The sequence below is a fragment of the Blennius ocellaris genome (genome assembly GCF_963422515.1).
Source record: "Blennius ocellaris genome assembly, chromosome: 23".
Classification (NCBI taxonomy): Eukaryota; Metazoa; Chordata; class Actinopteri; order Blenniiformes; family Blenniidae; genus Blennius; species Blennius ocellaris.
In genome coordinates this window covers 2,832,329-2,854,517 of record NC_137672.1, presented here as the reverse complement: position 1 = coordinate 2,854,517, position 22,189 = coordinate 2,832,329, and the positions used below count along the sequence as shown (strand labels likewise).

Sequence of the window (22,189 nt, the reverse complement as noted above, 5' to 3'; positions counted from 1 at the left end):
GAGCAGTTCCCCCAAAGACCAGACCACACTCTTCCAGACTGATGACCTTGAGCTGCAATATAATGGTCTGTTGAATAGATGCAAGGACCTGGAAAAGACGATCGACACTCCAGAAGTAATGGCAGACAATGTGGAATCAAAAACCAGGAAACAATCCTCCAGCAAAGAATGGTTCGCTTGCAGGTACAAATCGTGGTATCGTCTTTTATTTGTGTTGGGCTCCAATCATCTTTTTAACAGTACTTAATATTAGGTAGGGAGTACATGACTGCAACAATAATTAGAATGTATTGCTGTGTGTTCCAGTTGCCTTTTCAAAATAAATCTTAATATTGTTGCATAGAAGCTCTTTTATCATCATCACTTCTTATGAAATCACCAAATTGTTTCCAAATATTATTGTAGACTTCCAATTTCCATCATCCATCCATCCATCCATCCATCTTCTTCACCTATTGATCTCTATGGTGTCAAGGTGGCCGTGCAGAGAGCCAATAGGCCCAGACGTCTCTGTCCACTGCCACGTCCTCCAGCCCCTCCGGGGACCCTGAGCCGCTCCAAGTCCAACCCAGAGACCTGATCCCTCCAGTGACCCCGGGGCCTCCTCCCAGTTTGACGTTCCTGGTAAACCCCTAAAGGGGGGCCACCAGGGGGCGTCCTTATCAGGTGACTGAACCACCATGGCTCCTCTCAATGTCTGTTAAAATATTGATCATTCTATCCTTTGACGTGCATTGAGCCATATTCTTTATCTGAGCACTAATTGTAGGTGCAGAACTTTTCTTCCAGTTAAAAACTATTCATTGCTTTGCTTGCAATGTTGACAAATCAATTAATTTATATCATTTGGATTTCAGATTGAGATCTGACTGATATCAGTAGCAGATAAGATGGGTTCAATCCAGCTGCTAATCTTCTGCCAGAATTTCCTAATTTTTGCAAATGCAGTGTATAAATGAGTCTTGAACTTCACTACATTTGTAGCATATATTAGGTATATTGCCACAATGTTTATTTACCTTTACAGATGTTATACTGCATAAGTTGGCATTAACCAGGTGTGTTGTACTAGTTTTATTTTGACTTCAGGTTAGCGATTTGTGTATTCCAATTGTCTTTGAAATGTTGCCATTTATATCAGTCCTCTATGCTTCTGTTTTGGATGTTGATGTTTCTTCAGGACCAGATGTCCATCAATGAGATCAATTCATTTTTATTAGAGCAAGAATGTCTAAAGATCGATTCTGTGTAGAAGATCTAAAACTCCTCAGCTGGAAATTTTATAGGGACATTGCACTTTAATTGCACTTCATTTTATCAACCACTGGATGTCTTACTCCAGCATGTGTATCATTAAAGCCCAGATTGATGAAACATGTTTGTCGAAGTGTTGAAGCTTCCACAAAGCTTGGATCAGCAATCAGTACATTGGCCTAAAATCCAGTACATACGTTTAACATGCCAATATACACCTCAAACCCTCTTTGGTTGCCTGGTCGATAACAATAAGAAATAAAGAAACAAAGGTAAAAAAAAAATCTGGTCCTTGCCTGCAGAGTCCCTGCACTTTCTGTGCTCAGGCCCTAGTCATCAATAACTAAAGCTGCAATTAGCGATGAGGCCCCCCACCCACACACGGTGGAACGTGCTGCATGCTGAGGTTTGTTGTACATCAGAATGTGATGGAAATGTGGAATACCAAACATACATTAAAGCAGAGTTTGAATTACGGGGGAGCTAAGGGGAGCTGAGCTCCCCCGAAAGCCTAATTTGAAAAATTTAGGGGGAGCTCTAAAAACACTGGCAATTTTCGCATATATATTTATATTTTCTATGGGTTAAGCTTCATCAGGTTCCTGAAATAAATAATAGTAATAAAATGATGTCAATGTTGTGAGTTTATTCGCTCATCAGGCCTACAGTAGGCTAGGCCTACTATTTCCGAAAATCTCTTCTGTGCAACCGCTGCGTCTCCCGTCGTGAGTCACGACGCGCGCAAAAAAAAAAATCTCACGCTTCTACAAACTTGAGAGGTCTGATCGGAAAATAGGGCTCCCCCGAAAGCCACGTTGTAATTCGAACCCTGCATTAAAGTGTCTAAAATGTCCAATTCCTGCTCCCACAAGGTGGGGCTATGACTGAATGGACATGTGTTCAGGACAGGCCTTTGATGAAACATGTCAAGTTTAAGGCAGATTATAGCATGTCGAGCACTTTCAAATCACTTCCTGTTTTACTGAACTACCCGTCTGTCTAATAAAATGTCCAAGCATGCAGATGTTTTCATCTGGACATGTTGGAGCCCGATATGGAACAACGACCCAAATTGTTGTAAAATATAACGTAATAAAACCTGAAATGTAATAACTGGTCGATAATGTAACAAGATTTAACAAGAATCTAAGTGTGATCTTGATGTGATTAATGCTTGTACATTATTTGTGTACTGGTCATTGTCAAAGTAGATTACAGATTATAGAGAACAGATGACTTGCAATCATACATAAACACCATAAACTGTATATAGATATATGTATCAGCAAGTAGTCCAAACTTTTAGAGCTTATTCTTTAAGTGTTTTTCAAATTGAAGCAGTTTTACGGTCAAGTACAAACCAGAAATCATCGACTCACTTTATCATGTAATAAAAGTATTACAATATTAGGGGGGAAATATTTTGCCTGCCACACAATGTAACTGAAGTTTTGGGATCAGCATCTTGGTACATTATTGGCCAGTTGTTACATTTGGAATTTTATTCAAAAAAATTTAAATTACATTGTGGGCTCAGTACTTTTGTTACATTGTCGACCGGTTATTACATTTTGGGTTTTATTGCATTATATTATTTAACATTGCTGGTCATGGGTACAGATTGGGTTCTAACACGGCATCTTCTACATGTCTCCCAAATCTCATTGTTCTTAGTAAAACCATTGATCTTTCACGATTTCTTTCATGTTTGTGGGTCTCAGCAAGGGACTGTTGAGTTTGGATGGTCGCTGCTTTTCCCAGGTGTCTTCTTCTGGCTATATATTAGAGTGTGTGGTTGTCCCCCGCAACCCCTAAACTGCAGAAAATATATTAGAAGATGTGTCACTTAGTTCTGTAAAAGTTCTTAAATTTCACAGTGTTTATTGGGCTTCAGTCAACCTTGTCCACTCTCTGGTAAATCCACCACAGAAAATACATTTGCAGCCAGCGATAAGAATTTCTTTAAAATATTGCTTCATGCAAATTCATGAAAAATTGTTTGCTTAGCACAGTTTGAATTTACAGAATACACAAGCAGTGTCTAATGTAGCCCAAATACCTCATTCGTCAACAGTAACTCTTATTGTTCATTCACTCAAGCATCATTTAGTCAGAACACCCAAAAAATTAATCCTCTCAAAATCTCAAACACACATGCACACCTGCAAACGTATATGCACTTTTCTCTATCTTTGAATTTATGTTTTAAACAAAGGAGAAGACTAACTTCTCTTGATCTTGGCACAATTTGTGAGTAGGAAGCGCTTTCATGTAGCTGTGATCAACACGGAGGTGATTATCTAAGACAAGCCTGATGGATGCTGATGTCTGAGCCTTGGCGACTGGTTGGATGGTTTGTCTGTTGTAATGCTGATGATAAACAGTAGAAGGTTTTCTGCATCACATCGACAGAAATATGGCACTTTCTGTGAACAATTCAACAATCAAAACTGAGAAGTTTCAGTAAATGAGATGGCGTCTGTTTTGTCGACAGTGAAGCCTCCGTTGACGTAGGATTTCTTCTCACATTCCACATCATCCAAACTGGATTCCAGGGCGAAAGGGTTGGCCACGTCCACATCCGATATGAGATCCATCCTTTCCAGTTCCCTCTTCGATAGTTTCTGAACAATACCAGCACCATAAGCATCGCCCAGGACATTGATCATCGTGCGGAAGCGATCCCTGTAAAAACACGAGTCAAAGTAAATCCACAGGGTTTCCACATCTTCAAATATAAAGCTTTGATAGTAAAGGAGGGTTAAGAAAGACGAAAAAAACAACTCACAACAGCCAATCTACAGCAACTATGAGAGTGACGTCACTTGCTGGTAACCCGACAGCCGTTAGCACGATCACCATGGTGACGAGCCCGGCGTTCGGGACTCCTGCAGCTCCGATGCTGGCAACTGTGGCAGTTATACTGAGAAACCAAGAAAACAGCAAGACATCGTTACCTACCGCCACTTTGCACAGGATGCAAAACTTTGGCCCAGAAATCTTTTGTCTTTATGTTTCTAAATGTTCCAACAAAGGGAGGACAACTGAAATAAATAAAGAGACTATATTTCTTGTATGAAGTTTGAATGTACAATAGAATCCAGATGTTAATATCAGATTCATGCTTCTGAAGCACAATGCCGTCAAGCTGCAGTCTTTCCTTGTGAAAAGCTGTTAAAGATTTATAAGAAGTCATATGAAGACAAGGATACGATGTATTTATACACATGGGATTACACACAGATGGACTCTATTTACTCATCAGGTGACTTGTGAAGGCCATCGGTTACACTGGATCTTTTTTAGGGGGATCGGCGTGAATGCGTTTACCATTGTGGCTCTAATGTGACAAAATGTAGAAAAGTTCTAGTGGGGGGGTGAAGGGACAGTCTGTGCCGTCCCTTTGATTGATGGCATAAAAACACACGTCAGCAAGAATCATTACGGAACATAATGCTGCCATTTCACTAGGATTATACTCACAGTGACAGTACTGTCTGCCTGTTGCACTTTCTCAGGTAAACTGTGGAACCACAAAATCTTCAAGAGACATATTGTTTTTTTCCAGAAAAGCGGGTGATGGAAGAGGATGCTGGCTGTTTAGCACCTACTAATCTACCATCTGAAAAGCTTTTTGTAGTATCCACATGATGTGACAACAGGAAAGAACAGGAACAGGAAGGAACCACCAAGGTGAAGATCCCAGCAGAACGATAAAACCAGCAGCAGTGTCAGCTTGAACAATATAAAGCGTCCTGCTGGATTCAATCCTGCGTCTCGGACATTCGAGGCGACGGTGGCCCAGCAGGTGAGACACTGCGATATCACAACATCTCACCTAATTGTGACAATGTGGCCGACATCCAAAGCGTAGTCGTTCAGCTGAGCGATGAAGATGGCCGCCACCGCCTCGTATAACGCCGTGCCGTCCATGTTGATGGTCGCGCCGACCGGCAGGACAAAGCGGGTGATTCTCTTGTCAATGCGATTGTTCTCCTCGGCACATTGGAAGGTAACAGGCAGCGTCGCAGAGCTGGAAACCAAAACCAGGGCCAGTCATCAGTCGCCTTCACTCTCCGCCTCTCTGGATGTCCTAAAGCACGTCAATCGTTCTGACCTGGAGGAGATCATGAGCGCCGTGACCAGAGCCTGAGCCATCCCCAGTGTGAACGTGTATGGATTCTTCCTCACGATGATGAAGAAGATGAGTGGCAGACAGACAGTGGCATGGATAGCGAGGCTGAAGAGAGCAGACACAGTCATGAAATCCAGTAAATTGTTAGACAATGAATCACATGCTCAACATTGGTGAAACAAAGTATTTGACAGAAATCAAGAGCAGAGAAACACACTTTACTACAATAACGTCTTTATTGTTAAAGGAGCAAGCATGTGGCCGTAGTAGGAACAAGCTTGAGATGTAAAGATAGAACTTTAACTTACACTTTAACTCAAAGTATTGATTCTTCAACGAGGTCTGAGAGACTCTAAGGTTCTCTCTAGATGTAGGAAATAGGTCCAATGTAGTCAGACAGGTTTTCTTCTGAACCTTAGCCTGACACATTGGGAGGAGATTTACACCTCAGCATGTGATGGATTCAAATAGATTATAGCCCATTTACATGACAACGTTTCAGCGCTTAAAAAAAAAAAAAAAGTTGCATTTCAACTGCAGCAGCGGACACACTGACAATGATGTAGTTAGCATGCCGGGCCACTGGAGGGCGCTGCTGCTTGATTTTGTAATGAAACCACACAGGCGTGTGCAGAGAAGGATACACTATAAACCTAAACAGACCCAAAAGTGTAGAAAGCTTTGCAAACACTTGTTTTCATTGTCGTGTAAACGTCCATGACTGAAACTTTCATTGCTACAGGCTGAACAATTTTAAAAGTCCTGGACTCCTTCTCTGGACTGACACAAAAATCATCATTCACTGCAGCCATCAAACTCCAACAAGAACCCGTTGCTATATAAATAAAGACGAATTGTCTGTAAGAGGACATCTTACCCACTCAGCACCGTGACCATATAAAGACCCATCTTCCTGAAGATTTCCCAGTCCTCCACTTCAATTATCTTGGCAGCAATAAGGAACAGGATCCCGATTGGCATGTAGCTGAAACAAAACACAGTGTGTGTTGGAGTACTGCCACCACCAGGTTATATAGCATATCAGCATATCTAGCAAATATTCAAAAAGCACAAACTATCATCCTACCAGCTTTCTAAACTATCTGGTAGTAATTATTTAGTCTTGGTGAATCTACAGTGATTTTATTTTATTTGATTATTATAGTGTTTCTTGAAATATTATAGTTTATTGCACTAGTGAAATAGTAACTGCCACTGAGGGAAAAACAGTTTGCTCTTTTCCTGTTGTCAAGTTGTTTCTTACTTTCTTTGGTCTTAGGTGCTTGATTGGGAATGCCTTTTGCCTCATCATGTCTTTACTTTCTCTCCGTTGTGTCTCACTTCTGCTATACATCTTCCATCTTCATGTAAATTAAGTATTTAAAACTTTCTTCCAATGTTATGGTTTGTTTGTTTTGACTGCTATGTTGAGTCTGAAACAAATTGCCCTCCAGGTGTTTTAACCATCCATAGAAATATGTTTTGTGTGTGTAAAAGCATGTCAACTTGACATTGCGTGCACACATGAGGACAGCAAGGAACACAAACGAAGAGTGTTTGACTTCATGAATACGAGATATCAGGTATGTGCTCCAGATCATGCAAAATACTGGGAGAACTTTATGGTAACAATCTATTTTACAACATCTTTGATTGATTACAACTTATTTTTTTTGCATTTCTCATACTTAAACGCTATTACAAGATACATTTTACATTTTCTTTTTCGCTATTCTTTTTTCCAGCTTTAACTTCAAAACTGCTAAGTTACTCCCAACAGAAAGACAAAACATGGCAGACACCCCTTCTGTTTTCAGTGGGAAATTGCTGTAATTTAACAGAAGATTCTGGGTTTAGATTTGTTTGAATAGCTTTTCCAGTGACAAATATGTGACAAAATTCACAGTATGGCAGTTTGCATAGTGGCACCGTCTTTTGACACGGCGCCTCTGACTCCCGTTCCTGCTACACTGGCAACAATTTTTGGATCTTTTTCATTATTTTTTTAAAAGATTTAGTTTGTTTTGAAAATCAAACAGAAGTCATTATTAAATGCACAGAAGTGTATTTGTGGTTGAATGTACAACTGTAGTTTTAAGAGCCTTGGCACAACATCAACTTAATTCTGGTTCATTGTTAATAGTGTCCATAGCAACGCCATAGCAACTCCATAGCAACGCCACAGCAACCCATATAAGCCACGAGGAAACCCTGGTTTACTGAGAAAGCTTAATGTATGTACGTTGAAAGAAAAAGGTCAGGATCAGAAACATACATCTAATGGATGCTATGAAAATAAAATATACATTTTTCACTACAAAAAATATCCACCAATCTGGAGTAACACTGGGTCGTCATTATAAAAGACTTAAATCTTTCTATGGAAGCAATTTTAACTAAATGTGTAATTCAGTAAAAATGTCTTGACGCTATCTTTCACACGTACCACATAATTATCTGGACCAATTTCATGGTTGCCTCATTCAGGGCATCAAAGAATTCCAGGAGGATTCGACCTTTTTCTCCCATTTTCCCGATGACGAGACCAAAAGCGACACAGAAGACGATGATTCCCAACACGTTGATCCCGTCAGAGTATGTGCCAACGATTTTATACTCCTTGGTGACGTTCTAGCAAGAGAGGAAATGAGATGATTTATTCAGTCAAACACAGTCAAGAGCCAGACGGTACTTTTCAAACAAACAGTCAGTGACGATACACTGAAGAATAAAACATGAACGGTTTGTGAACGCCGACCTCAACAGCTGCCAGAAGACTGGTTGAAAGAGGTGGAATTGTGACGTTGCCGGTGGCGTTGGAGGAAATCTTTACAGACGTCAGTTCTTTGCGCTTTGTTTTGTACTAGAATAAAAAGTTCACATCACGTTAAACTTTACATTTCAAAGTTTTTACTCATGAAACTGCCAACGTGAATTTAAATTAAATTTTAATGAAGAGAAATTAAATAAAAAGTATTTTACCTGTTGGAAACAAGCCTGAACCAGATTTTCTGGAAACATGTTTCTGTTGATATGGAAAACAAAGAATATAGTACAGATGAACAGGTCAGCTCAGCCACAAACAATATCTTTGTGTATTGACAGAAAACAATCAAATACAGACATGTTTAGTTTTGAAGAGGTCCCACATCAGAAATGTTCTGTGGCAGTACGGTGGAGCAGTGGTTGACTGTACAGCAGGATGTTCAAAAGAGCAGGTGCTATAATTGTTGCCTGAGCTCATAGCTGCAGACAAAGAAACCCAGAGCACATGTTTCTCTTGGAACAAAGGACCATAAATCCAATTTGTACACCTCAACCAGGACGATGCCCCTAATGTTGGCAACTAACCTGGAAATGTCACACCTGATGTGAAAACCCACCTCAGATTCAACCTCCCTCCACCCATTGGTCAGGTGGAACCCAGCAAAATCAACAAGAAAGTCTCTGAACTCATTCCACCCATCCATTTTCTGCCGTTTATCCGGGTTAGGGTTAGGGCTCTACACCGAGCTCCTCCGAGCTCCTCACCCTATCTCTGAGAGTGCGCCCAGCCACCCTACGGAAGCTCCTTCTTCACCACGACGGACCGATATAACGTCCGCATAACTGCAGACGCTGCACCGATCCGCCTGTCGATCTCACGCTCCATCTTTCCCCCACTCGTGAACAAGACCCCAAGATACTTAAACTCCTCCACTTCGGACAAGGGTACTCCACTGACCTGGAGGGGGCAAGACACCTTTTTCTGGTGGAGAATCATGGTGTTGATCTTCATCCCAGCTGCTTCACACTCGGCTGTGAACCGCGTCAGTGCACGCTGAAGGTCCAGGTTCGATGAAGCCAACAGAACCACATCATCTGCAAATAGCAGAGATGAGATCCCGTGGTCCCCAAACCGGACCCCCTCCGGCCCCCGGCTGTGCCTAGAAATTCTGTCCATGTATGTGATGAACAGAACTGGTGACAAAGGACAGACCTGTCGGAGGCCAACGTGCACAGGGAACAGGTCCGACCTACTGCCGGCAATGCGAACCAGACTCCTGCTCTGGGTGTACAGGGACCAAACTGCCCTTAACAAAGGGCCCCAGACTCCGTACTCCCGGAGCACCCCCCACAGGACATCTCGGGGGACGCGGTCGAACGCCTTCTCCAGATCCACAAAACACATGTGAACTGGTTGGGCGAACTCCCACGAACCCTCAAGCACCTGGTGGAGGGTATAGAGCTGGTCCAGTGTTCCACCATCAGGAGAACCTGGTGGAGGGTATAGAGCTGGTCCAGTGTTCCACCATCAGGAGAACCTGGTGGAGGGTATAGAGCTGGTCCAGTGTTCCACCATCAGGAGAACCTGGTGGAGGGTATAGAGCTGGTCCAGTGTTCCACCATCAGGAGAACCTGGTGGAGGGTATAGAGCTGGTCCAGTGTTCCACCATCAGGAGAACCTGGTGGAGGGTATAGAGCTGGTCCAGTGTTCCACCATCAGGAGAACCTGGTGGAGGGTATAGAGCTGGTCCAGTGTTCCACCATCAGGAGAACCTGGTGGAGGGTATAGAGCTGGTCCAGTGTTCCACCATCAGGAGAACCTGGTGGAGGGTATAGAGCTGGTCCAGTGTTCCACCATCAGGAGAACCTGGTGGAGGGTTTAGAGCTGGTCCAGTGTTCCACCATCAGGAGAACCTGGTGGAGGGTATAGAGCTGGTCCAGTGTTCCACCATCAGGAGAACCTGGTGGAGGGTATAGAGCTGGTCCAGTGTTCCACCATCAGGAGAACCTGGTGGAGGGTTTAGAGCTGGTCCAGTGTTCCACCATCAGGAGAACCTGGTGGAGGGTATAGAGCTGGTCCAGTGTTCCACCATCAGGAGAACCTGGTGGAGGGTCTAGAGCTGGTCCAGTGTTCCACCACCAGGAGAACCTGGTGGAGGGTATAGAGCTGGTCCAGTGTTCCACCATCAGGACGAAAACCGCATTGTTCCTCTTTGATCCGAGGTTCGACTAACGGCCGGACCCTCCTCTCCAGTACCCTGGAATAGACTTTCCCGGGGAGGCTGAGGAGTGTGATCCCTCTGTAGTTGGAACACACCCTCCGATCCCCCTTCTTGAAGAGAGGGACCACCACCCCGGTCTGCCAGTCCAGAGGTACTGTCCCCGCCCGCCACGCGATGTTGCAGAGACGAGTCAGCCACGACAGTCCCTGCACATCCAGAGACTTAAGGAACTCCGGGCGAATCTCATCCACTCCCGGTGCCTTACCACCGAGGAGCCTCACAACAACCTCGGTGACTTCAGCTTGGGTAATGGACGAGTCCACCTCTGAGAACCCAGCCTCTGCTTCGCGACTCGCTGCTTTTAGCAGCTCTTTTAGCATTACAGCTGCTTTTCTCACAGGGCGACTAAAGTGAGTAATGGAGTTAGACAATTAGCAGAACAGTGACATTTATATTTTCCTCTCTGCAGCTGGAGGCTGGAGCAAGAATGACTCAGTGAACAAGATAATGAACGTGATAACTCGTGAGTCACCGTTCCGTAAAGTGACTCGCGGGTTTTGAACGATTCGTTCAAATTTGATCAAAACGAGAAGAGGCATTAAAAACCAGCCGATCCATCACTTGCCAAGTGAAGAACACCATCTCTAGAAGAGCTGCCACGTTTCTTTACTTGATAAAGCCAGGAACCAAAGCGTCACAATAGCAACAGACTCACGCTACTCTGCTTGTTTGAGTGTTGTCAATGAGCAGAGTTGGTGCAACTTGTTGTGTACTCAGTCACAGAGATCAGTGAGTTTAACCAAAAGGTAGTCAACTTTGCAGAGCAGACAGAGAGAAGAGCCCATGTTTGTTTCAAATGTCTTTTTTCGTTGTTTATGTTGTGTGTTTTAAGTCTGTACAGATGATGTACATGTGAAAGTGGTTCTTATCAATGGTTTTTACCATTGTTAAATCAAATTATGATTGAAACATCTTCCAAAGGCAGAATGTCTCTATTCCTGTAACTAGTTGTGCCAAATGTTATTTATCTTGTAATTTAGGATTTTAAACGAAAAGTCACTCGCTTTTTTTCCCCTTAAATCTTCATGTTTCTTCCAAAGAGAGAGCTGCTGCTTCTCCTCAGCGTCACACTGCCTCCACCACAAGATGCTACTCAATCTGTGCAGAGACAAAGACTCTTTGATTCAAGTACCATTGAATCTGTACTAATGACTGAACACAACATTCCTCTGCATGTTCAGGTTTCAGTGCACTCGTTGCAGCCAGCAGTGCAAATGTACCTGATGGTTGGAGGAAGCTACTGCAGCTCTTCAGGTAACCAGAGATCAGTTGTATACAGTCGGTTCATACTTTCTGGAAAAAGATCTGCCGGCCACATGTTGCTAACTTTGACTTAATGAAAGATTTTAGATGTTGATAAATGAGCTGCTGTCTTCTTGGGATGTTCTTCCATCACGTCACTGACGTCACTCGTCATGTGGAAGTTGGACTTATTCTTATTTCTTTATTCAAAAGGGGACAGTGCAATTTCATAAAACACATGGTTACACATGGTTACAAAAGCCAGAATTAGCCAGAAGGCGTCTGTAGTCCCCTGGCCATGATGTAAAAAGGCCATAAAATATATCTACAATAAAAAATAGGCAAACAGTAAAATACATATGCAAACACTGTACATTTAAGAAAATACAGCATCACAACATAACATTTGATCACAACATCAAAACAGGCTTATCTTTTAGTGTTGGCAACTGTATGTGTTGATAAGCCACATTTAAAACATTTTTGTGAAGGCCTTGTACGTTATAACCAGTTTAACCTCCTCAGGTCCTGAGTTCCATGCACTCGCACTCCTTACTGACCAGGCCGCCTTACTGAAAGTGCTCCTGCACAGAGGAAGGTAACAGTCACCTCTCCAGAGCCTCCAGTGACACGGTCAAGGTTGTTTCTTTAGCTGATGAACAGGAGCCAATTCATGCAGTACTTTATAAATCAATTTTAAGTCTACAAAGACTCCACTTTGCAGTATCTGTATCTGTTCAACCGTCTAAATGATCTGTATCAGTATCTGTACTCGGAGTGGGCGTTGCCTAAACCGGAAGTGGGCGTGGTTCAAGTGAAACTGGGTGGGGCTTAAATTGGTTCATTATTTTACAATCAGAAATTGATACAGATTGATCAGAAATTGCTTTATTTATTGTTTATTTGAAAACTATTTACAGAACAGCCTCAGAATCGAGATTCAATATTTTATATATAAAAAAAACTACATACTATCTGCAGTATATAAAGCTTAATTTGTAATATGTATATTGTATTCATTTTTATGAACAGCCATACACAATAAACATATTAATATAGGCTACTTTGTGTGTTCAGCTATATGTGTGTATGTGTGTAAGTGGTCTGTAAGACCACTTACACACATACACGTACACACTTGCTTACACACATGTTTATTTTTTAATGACGTGTGTGAACCTGGTGATTCATGTAAACATCCAGTGGAGGCAAACAGGGAATTAACATGTCAGCCTTGTTCACTGTGTTCTCAAAAGCACCACGTTCAGTACGAGCAAAGTTTTCAACTGACTTTACATCACCAGCCACACTAAGAGCAAACTGATGGTCTTTTTTTTTTAAACACAACCGTAGTGGAGGCAGTGTCCGACGCGACACGAGGCGTTTTCAGCTCGGTCTTGTCTAATGCACCACGTACGTTACGAAACAAGTTCACCAAGAAACTTTAAATATCATACAAACCGAAATAGAGGCGAGCTGAAGAAAACCTGAGGAGGACTGAAGAGAACAACAGTCACTCTCTGTGTGTCCAAGCTGCTGCAGAGAGTTGTGTGTGTGACGGGCCAATCACAGTGTGAAGACTGTCACTTACCACATGAGGATTTTCCTTCAGCAGGAGCACGGATGCGAGTTTTACTCTTATTATGCTCGTGCTCATAAAAAATGCTTTATCCGGCTCATCCCTAGTATTAAGTATCTCTTCAAATGCTAGCACTTTCAGTTGAGTGGAACTAAAGCTTGAAGTTATCTCGCCGCGTTCTCCAAATAGTCACACATGGCATGTCAATGGATGTTGAAGCGGACATGGACCCTCGCCAATTTGTCACTGGATTTTCCCAGTGGTCTAAAGTTTCTGCCAAGGAGCAATTTGTTTACTTTTTGTGTCTGGCTTACATCTGCATTTTGGCGTGGCGGTAGATTACCTGAGGAGGTCCAGAAGTGTGTCCACCGTGGTGACGTTGGGCGTCGTCCCGGCTCTGTCGATGTGCTCGGCTGTCTGAGAAACTCCTGGCTTAATGGTCATCACCAAAATAATTCCTGCAAACGACACCACCGAAAAATGTGACCGTTACATCCAGAAACTGCAAATACTTATTTAATGATATGTTATAAGACTGATTTGATATCTTCTTTTGTATATATAGTTCTACAGGTACAAAGAATCATTATGACTATCATATCGACTGTCATATAGTTTAATAGCAATGAATAATTGGAAAGTAACTAAAAAAATTACAATCATTTTTACTTTCACACTCTAAATTTTCATGAAAACTTTAGCTTTTTTATATAATCACCTGTAGCTGGATGATGTACATATGACATGAATAACAGAAAACTTATTTTTAATTATTTTTACAATATTGTCAAGGATTTGTATTCAAGGCCCTTAAATGGTCAAACAAATGGAAACAATAGGAGATAATTAAGGTTTTTAAAGAAAAATCAAAACTTACCAAGAATAACTGCGATGATGGTTGTTGAGAAATAATAAATAACAGCACGGAGGCCAATCTTGCCTGATACCTCTGAGTCGAGGGCTGCAACACCTGTTGGCAAATAAAAAAAATGTTCCTATGAGTACCAACAAAAACTAGTCAACTAAACTTTAAGTGATCATTTTCAACCTTTAACTAGTAATTAGTTCATGAAAACAAAATAATGCCAGAATCCTGAAAACCTTGTGTTTCCAGGTGCCTTGTGCACTATCGGCTGTTTAAGGGTTTAGATCATGAAGACCCCTTAAGTCACAGTGAAATTAAAACATGTCGGACCAGTGTGGTGAGTTGAGTCCTTGAACAGTCACCACTTACAAAGAGAGCAAAGGCAGAAAATGAGTGATGGGGAAAGAGATATATTAGTGGATGTCTGAGCAGTGTCCCCACACAGAGTATATTGAATTTAAAGTTTGAGTCAAACAAAAAATCTATATTTTACGCATCGCATGAACATATTTAGAAACATTGTGTTTGACAAAAGGAATGGGTGGGCTGCTGTGAGTCAAAAGGGGGCGACCAGGAGATTGAACAAGATATATGATGAAAGTACGACTGATCTCACAACAGTAAAGGCAACAACACTGAGCCACATGGCCACTGTGCTCGTCTTCAGGGTCACGTTGGACGGCCCCGGCTCCTGAAAGCACGAACGTGGGAGTAACAGGCAACGGGATGAAAACAGATAGGACTGCTGCAGTGGAACAGAAAAGAACAGGCACATTTTCTCTTCAGCAGTTTTCATTGACAAGGTGATAAGAGTGTGATTGTCAGAGGGCAGCTCGTGTCCCACTGTGAACGTGTTGGTAGGACAAATTCATCCACTGTGTACTGCAACAGTGTAGCGCTAATTAACCTATAGCGTATGAATTTTCATTGAAAGGTCAAGCAAAAATCTCTTTGCTTTGATGAGAAGATGGAAACAATAACCATGTCACATGATCTGTGCCCTGTTAAACGTCTCAGTGGTGAGTGATATTTTAAACTCGAAAATATCTCTCAAAACCTCCGGCCACATTCACATGAGCCAAAATAATCCCCCCCCCCCCAGGTTCTTAAAAAAACCTCCGTCCACACGTCACTATGAACTTGGATCAACACGAGGTTTCAGGGCTTGTAGTACACAGTCCAGGCCTTTAGGGGCGCTGTGACTCACCAAACACACCAAAAACACAGAAGACTGAGCACATAGAAATTTAGACGTGGACTTCTGCTCTTAAACTTAAACTATTCTATTTATATAGGTCTATGGCTATGCTCCTTCTGATTGCTGTGGTTATTTGATGACATCACGGACCATGGTGGTGGTGGTCGGGGGGGGGGGGGGGGGGGGGGATTACCTAATCTTTGTTCCACAGATGATTGTCTTTGCCGTCCACAATCCGGGGGGTTGGACGGCACGAGCCCGGGTTTTAGAATTTCCACATTCTGGGACCCGTGTTCAAAAAACCTGTTTTCAGGATTCAAGAAACACCTCATGTGGACGACAGGCCAGAAACATCTGGTTTAGGTGAACCAGGTTCCTGGTGTGGACGACAGGCCAGAAACATCTGGTTTAGGTGAACCAGGTTCCTGGTGTGGACGACAGGCCAGAAACATCTGGTTCAGGTGAACCAGTTTCCTGGTGTGGACGACAGGCCAGAAACATCTGGTTCAGGTGAACCAGGTTCCTGGTGTGGACGACAGGCCAGAGACATCTGGTTTAGGTGAACCAGGTCCCTGGTGTGGACGACAGGCCAGAAACATCTGGTTCAGGTAAACCAGGTTCCTGGTGTGGACGACAGGCCAGAGATATCTGGTTTAGGTGAACCAGGTTCCTGGTGTGGACGACAGGCGAGAAAAATCTGGTTTAGGTGAACCAGGTTCCTGGTGTGGACAACAGGCCAGAAACATCTGGTTTAGGTGAACCAGGTTCCTGGTGTGGACGACAGGCCAGAAACATCTGGTTCAGGTGAACCAGGTTCCTGGTGTGGACGACAGGCCAGAGATATCTGGTTTAGGTGAACCAGGTTCCTGGTGTGGACAACAGGCCAGAAACATCTGGTTTAGGTGAACCAGGTTCCTGGTGTGGACGACAGGCCAGAAACATCTGGTTCAGGTCAACCAGTTTCCTGGTGTGGACGACAGGCCAGAAACATCTGGTTCAGGTGAACCAGTTTCCTGGTGTGGACGACAGGCCAGAAATATCTGGTTCAGGTAAACCAGGTTCCTGGTGTGAACGACAGGCCAGAAACATCTGGTTTAGGTGAACCAGGTTCCTGGTGTGGACGACAGGCCAGAAACATCTGGTTCAGGTGAACCAGGTTCCTGGTGTGGACGACAGGCCAGAAACATCTGGTTCAGGTGAACCAGTTTCCTGGTGTGGACGACAGGCCAGAAACATCTGGTTCAGGTGAACCAGTTTCCTGGTGTGGACGACAGGCCAGAAACATCTGGTTCAGGTGAACCAGGTTCCTGGTGTGGACGACAGGCCAGAAACATCTGGTTTAGGTGAACCAGGTCCCTGGTGTGGACGACAGGCCAGAAACATCTGGTTCAGGTGAACCAGGTTCCTGGTGTGGACGACAGGCCAGAGACATCTGGTTCAGGTAAACCAGGTTCCTGGTGTGGACGACAGGCCAGAAACATCTGGTTCAGGTGAACCAGGTTCCTGGTGTGGACGACAGGCCAGATACATCTGGTTCAGGTGAACCAGTTTCCTGGTGTGGACGACAGGCCAGAAACATCTGGTTCAGGTGAACCAGTTTCCTGGTGTGGACGACAGGCCAGAAACATCTGGTTTAGGTGAACCAGGTCCCTGGTGTGGACGACAGGCCCGAAACATCTGGTTCAGGTAAACCAGGTTCCTGGTGTGGACGACAGGCCAGAGATATCTGGTTTAGGTGAACCAGGTTCTGGTGTGGACGACAGGCGAGAAAAATCTGGTTTAGGTGAACCAGGTTCCTGGTGTGGACGACAGGCCAGAAACCTCTGGTTTAGGTGAACCAGGTTCCTGGTGTGGACGACAGGCCAGAAACATCTGGTTCAGGTGAACCAGTTTCCTGGTGTGGACGACAGGCCAGAAACATCTGGTTCAGGTGAACCAGTTTCCTGGTGTGGACGACAGGCCAGAAACATCTGGTTCAGGTGAACCAGTTTCCTGGTGTGGACGACAGGCCAGAGACATCTGGTTTAGGTGAACCAGGTCCCTGGTGTGGACGACAGGCCAGAAACATCTGGTTCAGGTAAACCAGGTTCCTGGTGTGGACGACAGGCCAGAGATATCTGGTTTAGGTGAACCAGGTTCTGGTGCGGACGACAGGCCAGAAACATCTGGTTTAGGTGAACCAGGTTCCTGGTGTGGACGACAGGCCCGAAACATCTGGTTCAGGTAAACCAGGTTCCTGGTGTGGACGACAGGCCAGAGATATCTGGTTTAGGTGAACCAGGTTCTGGTGTGGACGACAGGCGAGAAAAATCTGGTTTAGGTGAACCAGGTTCCTGGTGTGGACGACAGGCCAGAAACATCTGGTTCAGGTGAACCAGTTTCCTGGTGTGGACGACAGGCCAGAAACATCTGGTTCAGGTGAACCAGGTTCTGGTGTGGACGACAGGCGAGAAAAATCTGGTTTAGGTGAACCAGGTTCCTGGTGTGGACGACAGGCCAGAAACATCTGGTTTAGGTGAACCAGGTTCCTGGTGTGGACGACAGGCCAGAAACATCTGGTTCAGGTGAACCAGTTTCCTGGTGTGGACGACAGGCCAGAAACATCTGGTTCAGGTGAACCAGGTTCTGGTGTGGACGACAGGCGAGAAAAATCTGGTTTAGGTGAACCAGGTTCCTGGTGTGGACGACAGGCCAGAAACATCTGGTTTAGGTGAACCAGGTTCCTGGTGTGGACGACAGGCCAGAAACATCTGGTTCAGGTGAACCAGTTTCCTGGTGTGGACGACAGGCCAGAAACATCTGGTTCAGGTGAACCAGTTTCCTGGTGTGGACGACAGGCCAGAAACATCTGGTTCAGGTGAACCAGTTTCCTGGTGTGGACGACAGGCCAGAGACATCTGGTTTAGGTGAACCAGGTCCCTGGTGTGGACGACAGGCCAGAAACATCTGGTTCAGGTAAACCAGGTTCCTGGTGTGGACGACAGGCCAGAGATATCTGGTTTAGGTGAACCAGGTTCTGGTGTGGACGACAGGCCAGAAACATCTGGTTTAGGTGAACCAGGTTCCTGGTGTGGACGACAGGCCAGAAACATCTGGTTTAGGTGAACCAGGTTCCTGGTGTGGACGACAGGCCAGAAACATGTGGTTTAGGTGAACCTGGTTCCTGTTGTGGACGACAGGCCAGAGATATCTGGTTTAGGTGAACCAGGTTCTGGTGTGGACGACAGGCCAGAAACATCTGGTTCAGGTGAACCAGTTTCCTGGTGTGGATGACAGGCCAGAAACATCTGGTTCAGGTGAACCAGTTTCCTGGTGTGGACGACAGGCCAGAAACATCTGGTTCAGGTGAACCAGTTTCCTGGTGTGGGCGACAGGCCAGAAACATCTGGTTTAGGTGAACCTGGTTCCTGGTGTGGACGACAGGCCAGAGATATCTGGTTTAGGTTAACCAGGTTCTGGTGTGGACGACAGGCCAGAAACATCTGGTTCAGGTGAACCAGTTTCCTGGTGTGGATGACAGGCCAGAAACATCTGGTTCAGGTGAACCAGTTTCCTGGTGTGGATGACAGGCCAGAAACATCTGGTTCAGGTGAACCAGTTTCCTGGTGTGGACGACAGGCCAGAAACATCTGGTTTAGGTGAACCAGTTTCCTGGTGTGGACGACAGGCCAGAAACATCTGGTTCAGGTGAACCAGGTTCCTGGTGTGGACGACAGGCCAGAAACATCTGGTTCAGGTGAACCAGGTTCCTGGTGTGGACGACAGGCCAGAAACATCTGGTTTAGGTGAACCAGGTTCCCTTATGTGGACGACAGGCCAGAAACATCTGGCTTAGGTGAACCAGGTTCCCGGTGTGGACGACAGGCTAGAAACATCTGGTTCAGGTAAACCAGGTTCCTGGTGTGGACGACAGGCCAGAAACATCTGGTTTAGATGAACCAGGTTCCTGGTGTGGACGACAGGCCAGAGACATCTGGTTCAGGTGAACCAGGTTCCTGGTGTGGACGACAGGCCAGAGGCATCTGGTTCAGGTGAACCAGTTTCCTGGTGTGGACGACAGGCAAGAAACATCTGGTTTAGGTGAACCAGGTCCCTGGTGTGGACGACAGGCCCGAAACATCTGGTTCAGGTAAACCAGGTTCCTGGTGTGGACGACAGGCCAGAGATATCTGGTTTAGGTGAACCAGGTTCTGGTGTGGACGACAGGCGAGAAAAATCTGGTTTAGGTGAACCAGGTTCCTGGTGTGGACGACAGGCCAGAAACATCTGGTTTAGGTGAACCAGGTCCCTGGTGTGGACGACAGGCCAGAAACATCTGGTTCAGGTGAACCAGTTTCCTGGTGTGGACGACAGGCCAGAGACATCTGGTTTAGGTGAACCAGGTCCCTGGTGTGGACGACAGGCCAGAAACATCTGGTTCAGGTAAACCAGGTTCCTGGTGTGGACGACAGGCCAGAGATATCTGGTTTAGGTGAACCAGGTTCTGGTGTGGACGACAGGCCAGAAACATCTGGTTTAGGTGAACCAGGTTCCTGGTGTGGACGACAGGCCAGAAACATGTGGTTTAGGTGAACCTGGTTCCTGGTGTGGACGACAGGCCAGAGATATCTGGTTTAGGTTAACCAGGTTCTGGTGTGGACGACAGGCCAGAAACATCTGGTTCAGGTGAACCAGTTTCCTGGTGTGGATGACAGGCCAGAAACATCTGGTTCAGGTGAACCAGTTTCCTGGTGTGGATGACAGGCCAGAAACATCTGGTTCAGGTGAACCAGTTTCCTGGTGTGGACGACAGGCCAGAAACATCTGGTTTAGGTGAACCAGTTTCCTGGTGTGGACGACAGGCCAGAAACATCTGGTTCAGGTGAACCAGGTTCCTGGTGTGGACGACAGGCCAGAAACATCTGGTTCAGGTGAACCAGGTTCCTGGTGTGGACGACAGGCCAGAAACATCTGGTTTAGGTGAACCAGGTTCCCTTATGTGGACGACAGGCCAGAAACATCTGGCTTAGGTGAACCAGGTTCCCGGTGTGGACGACAGGCTAGAAACATCTGGTTCAGGTAAACCAGGTTCCTGGTGTGGACGACAGGCCAGAAACATCTGGTTTAGATGAACCAGGTTCCTGGTGTGGACGACAGGCCAGAGACATCTGGTTCAGGTGAACCAGGTTCCTGGTGTGGACGACAGGCCAGAGGCATCTGGTTCAGGTGAACCAGTTTCCTGGTGTGGACGACAGGCAAGAAACATCTGGTTTAGGTGAACCAGGTCCCTGGTGTGGACGACAGGCCCGAAACATCTGGTTCAGGTAAACCAGGTTCCTGGTGTGGACGACAGGCCAGAGATATCTGGTTTAGGTGAACCAGGTTCTGGTGTGGACGACAGGCGAGAAAAATCTGGTTTAGGTGAACCAGGTTCCTGGTGTGGACGACAGGCCAGAAACATCTGGTTTAGGTGAACCAGGCCCCTGGTGTGGACGACAGGCCAGAAACATCTGGTTCAGGTGAACCAGTTTCCTGGTGTGGACGACAGGCCAGAGACATCTGGTTTAGGTGAACCAGGTCCCTGGTGTGGACGACAGGCCAGAAACATCTGGTTCAGGTAAACCAGGTTCCTGGTGTGGACGACAGGCCAGAGATATCTGGTTTAGGTGAACCAGGTTCTGGTGTGGACGACAGGCCAGAAACATCTGGTTTAGGTAAACCAGGTTCCTGGTGTGGACGACAGGCCAGAAACATGTGGTTTAGGTGAACCTGGTTCCTGGTGTGGACGACAGGCCAGAGATATCTGGTTTAGGTGAACCAGGTTCTGGTGTGGACGACAGGCCAGAAACATCTGGTTCAGGTGAGCCAGTTTCCTGGTGTGGATGACAGGCCAGAAACATCTGGTTCAGGTGAACCAGTTTCCTGGTGTGGACGACAGGCCAGAAACATCTGGTTCAGGTGAACCAGTTTCCTGGTGTGGGCGACAGGCCAGAAACATCTGGTTTAGGTGAACCTGGTTCCTGGTGTGGACGACAGGCCAGAGATATCTGGTTTAGGTGAACCAGGTTCTGGTGTGGACGACAGGCCAGAAACATCTGGTTCAGGTGAACCAGTTTCCTGGTGTGGATGACAGGCCAGAAACATCTGGTTCAGGTGAACCAGTTTCCTGGTGTGGATGACAGGCCAGAAACATCTGGTTCAGGTGAACCAGTTTCCTGGTGTGGACGACAGGCCAGAAACATCTGGTTTAGGTGAACCAGTTTCCTGGTGTGGACGACAGGCCAGAAACATCTGGTTCAGGTGAACCAGGTTCCTGGTGTGGACGACAGGCCAGAAACATCTGGTTCAGGTGAACCAGGTTCCTGGTGTGGACGACAGGCCAGAAACATCTGGTTTAGGTGAACCAGGTTCCCTTATGTGGACGACAGGCCAGAAACATCTGGCTTAGGTGAACCAGGTTCCCGGTGTGGACGACAGGCTAGAAACATCTGGTTCAGGCAAACCAGGTTCCTGGTGTGGACGACAGGCCAGAAACATCTGGTTTAGGTGAACCAGGTTCCTGGTGTGGACGACAGGCCAGAGACATCTGGTTCAGGTGAACCAGGTTCCTGGTGTGGACGACAGGCCAGAGACATCTGGTTCAGGTGAACCAGTTTCCTGGTGTGGACGACAGGCCAGAAACATCTGGTTTAGGTGAACCAGGTTCCTGGTGTGGACGACAGGCCCGAAACATCTGGTTCAGGTAAACCAGGTTCCTGGTGTGGACGACAGGCCAGAGATATCTGGTTTAGGTGAACCAGGTTCTGGTGTGGACGACAGGCGAGAAAAATCTGGTTTAGGTGAACCAGGTTCCTGGTGTGGACGACAGGCCAGAAACATCTGGTTTAGG

At 45.6% G+C, this 22,189-nt stretch overlaps 1 protein-coding gene across 1 annotated transcript in view; it reads right to left on the bottom strand.

The window, feature by feature from the left end:
- Positions 1-3,698: 3,698 nt before the first annotated feature.
- Positions 3,699-22,189, bottom strand: part of slc1a1 (solute carrier family 1 member 1) — a gene marked incomplete at both ends in the record, with an annotated part of 34,295 nt that continues 15,804 nt past the window's right edge. Inside the window, 10 exons of the mRNA XM_080519070.1 lie at positions 3,699-3,939; positions 4,043-4,177; positions 5,093-5,287; positions 5,372-5,494; positions 6,267-6,374; positions 7,836-8,020; positions 8,148-8,252; positions 8,372-8,414; positions 13,602-13,716; positions 14,136-14,228. Coding sequence (XP_080375196.1) covers positions 3,699-3,939; positions 4,043-4,177; positions 5,093-5,287; positions 5,372-5,494; positions 6,267-6,374; positions 7,836-8,020; positions 8,148-8,252; positions 8,372-8,414; positions 13,602-13,716; positions 14,136-14,228 — 1,343 coding nt within the window. The remainder of the gene's footprint in view (positions 3,940-4,042; positions 4,178-5,092; positions 5,288-5,371; positions 5,495-6,266; positions 6,375-7,835; positions 8,021-8,147; positions 8,253-8,371; positions 8,415-13,601; positions 13,717-14,135; positions 14,229-22,189) is intronic.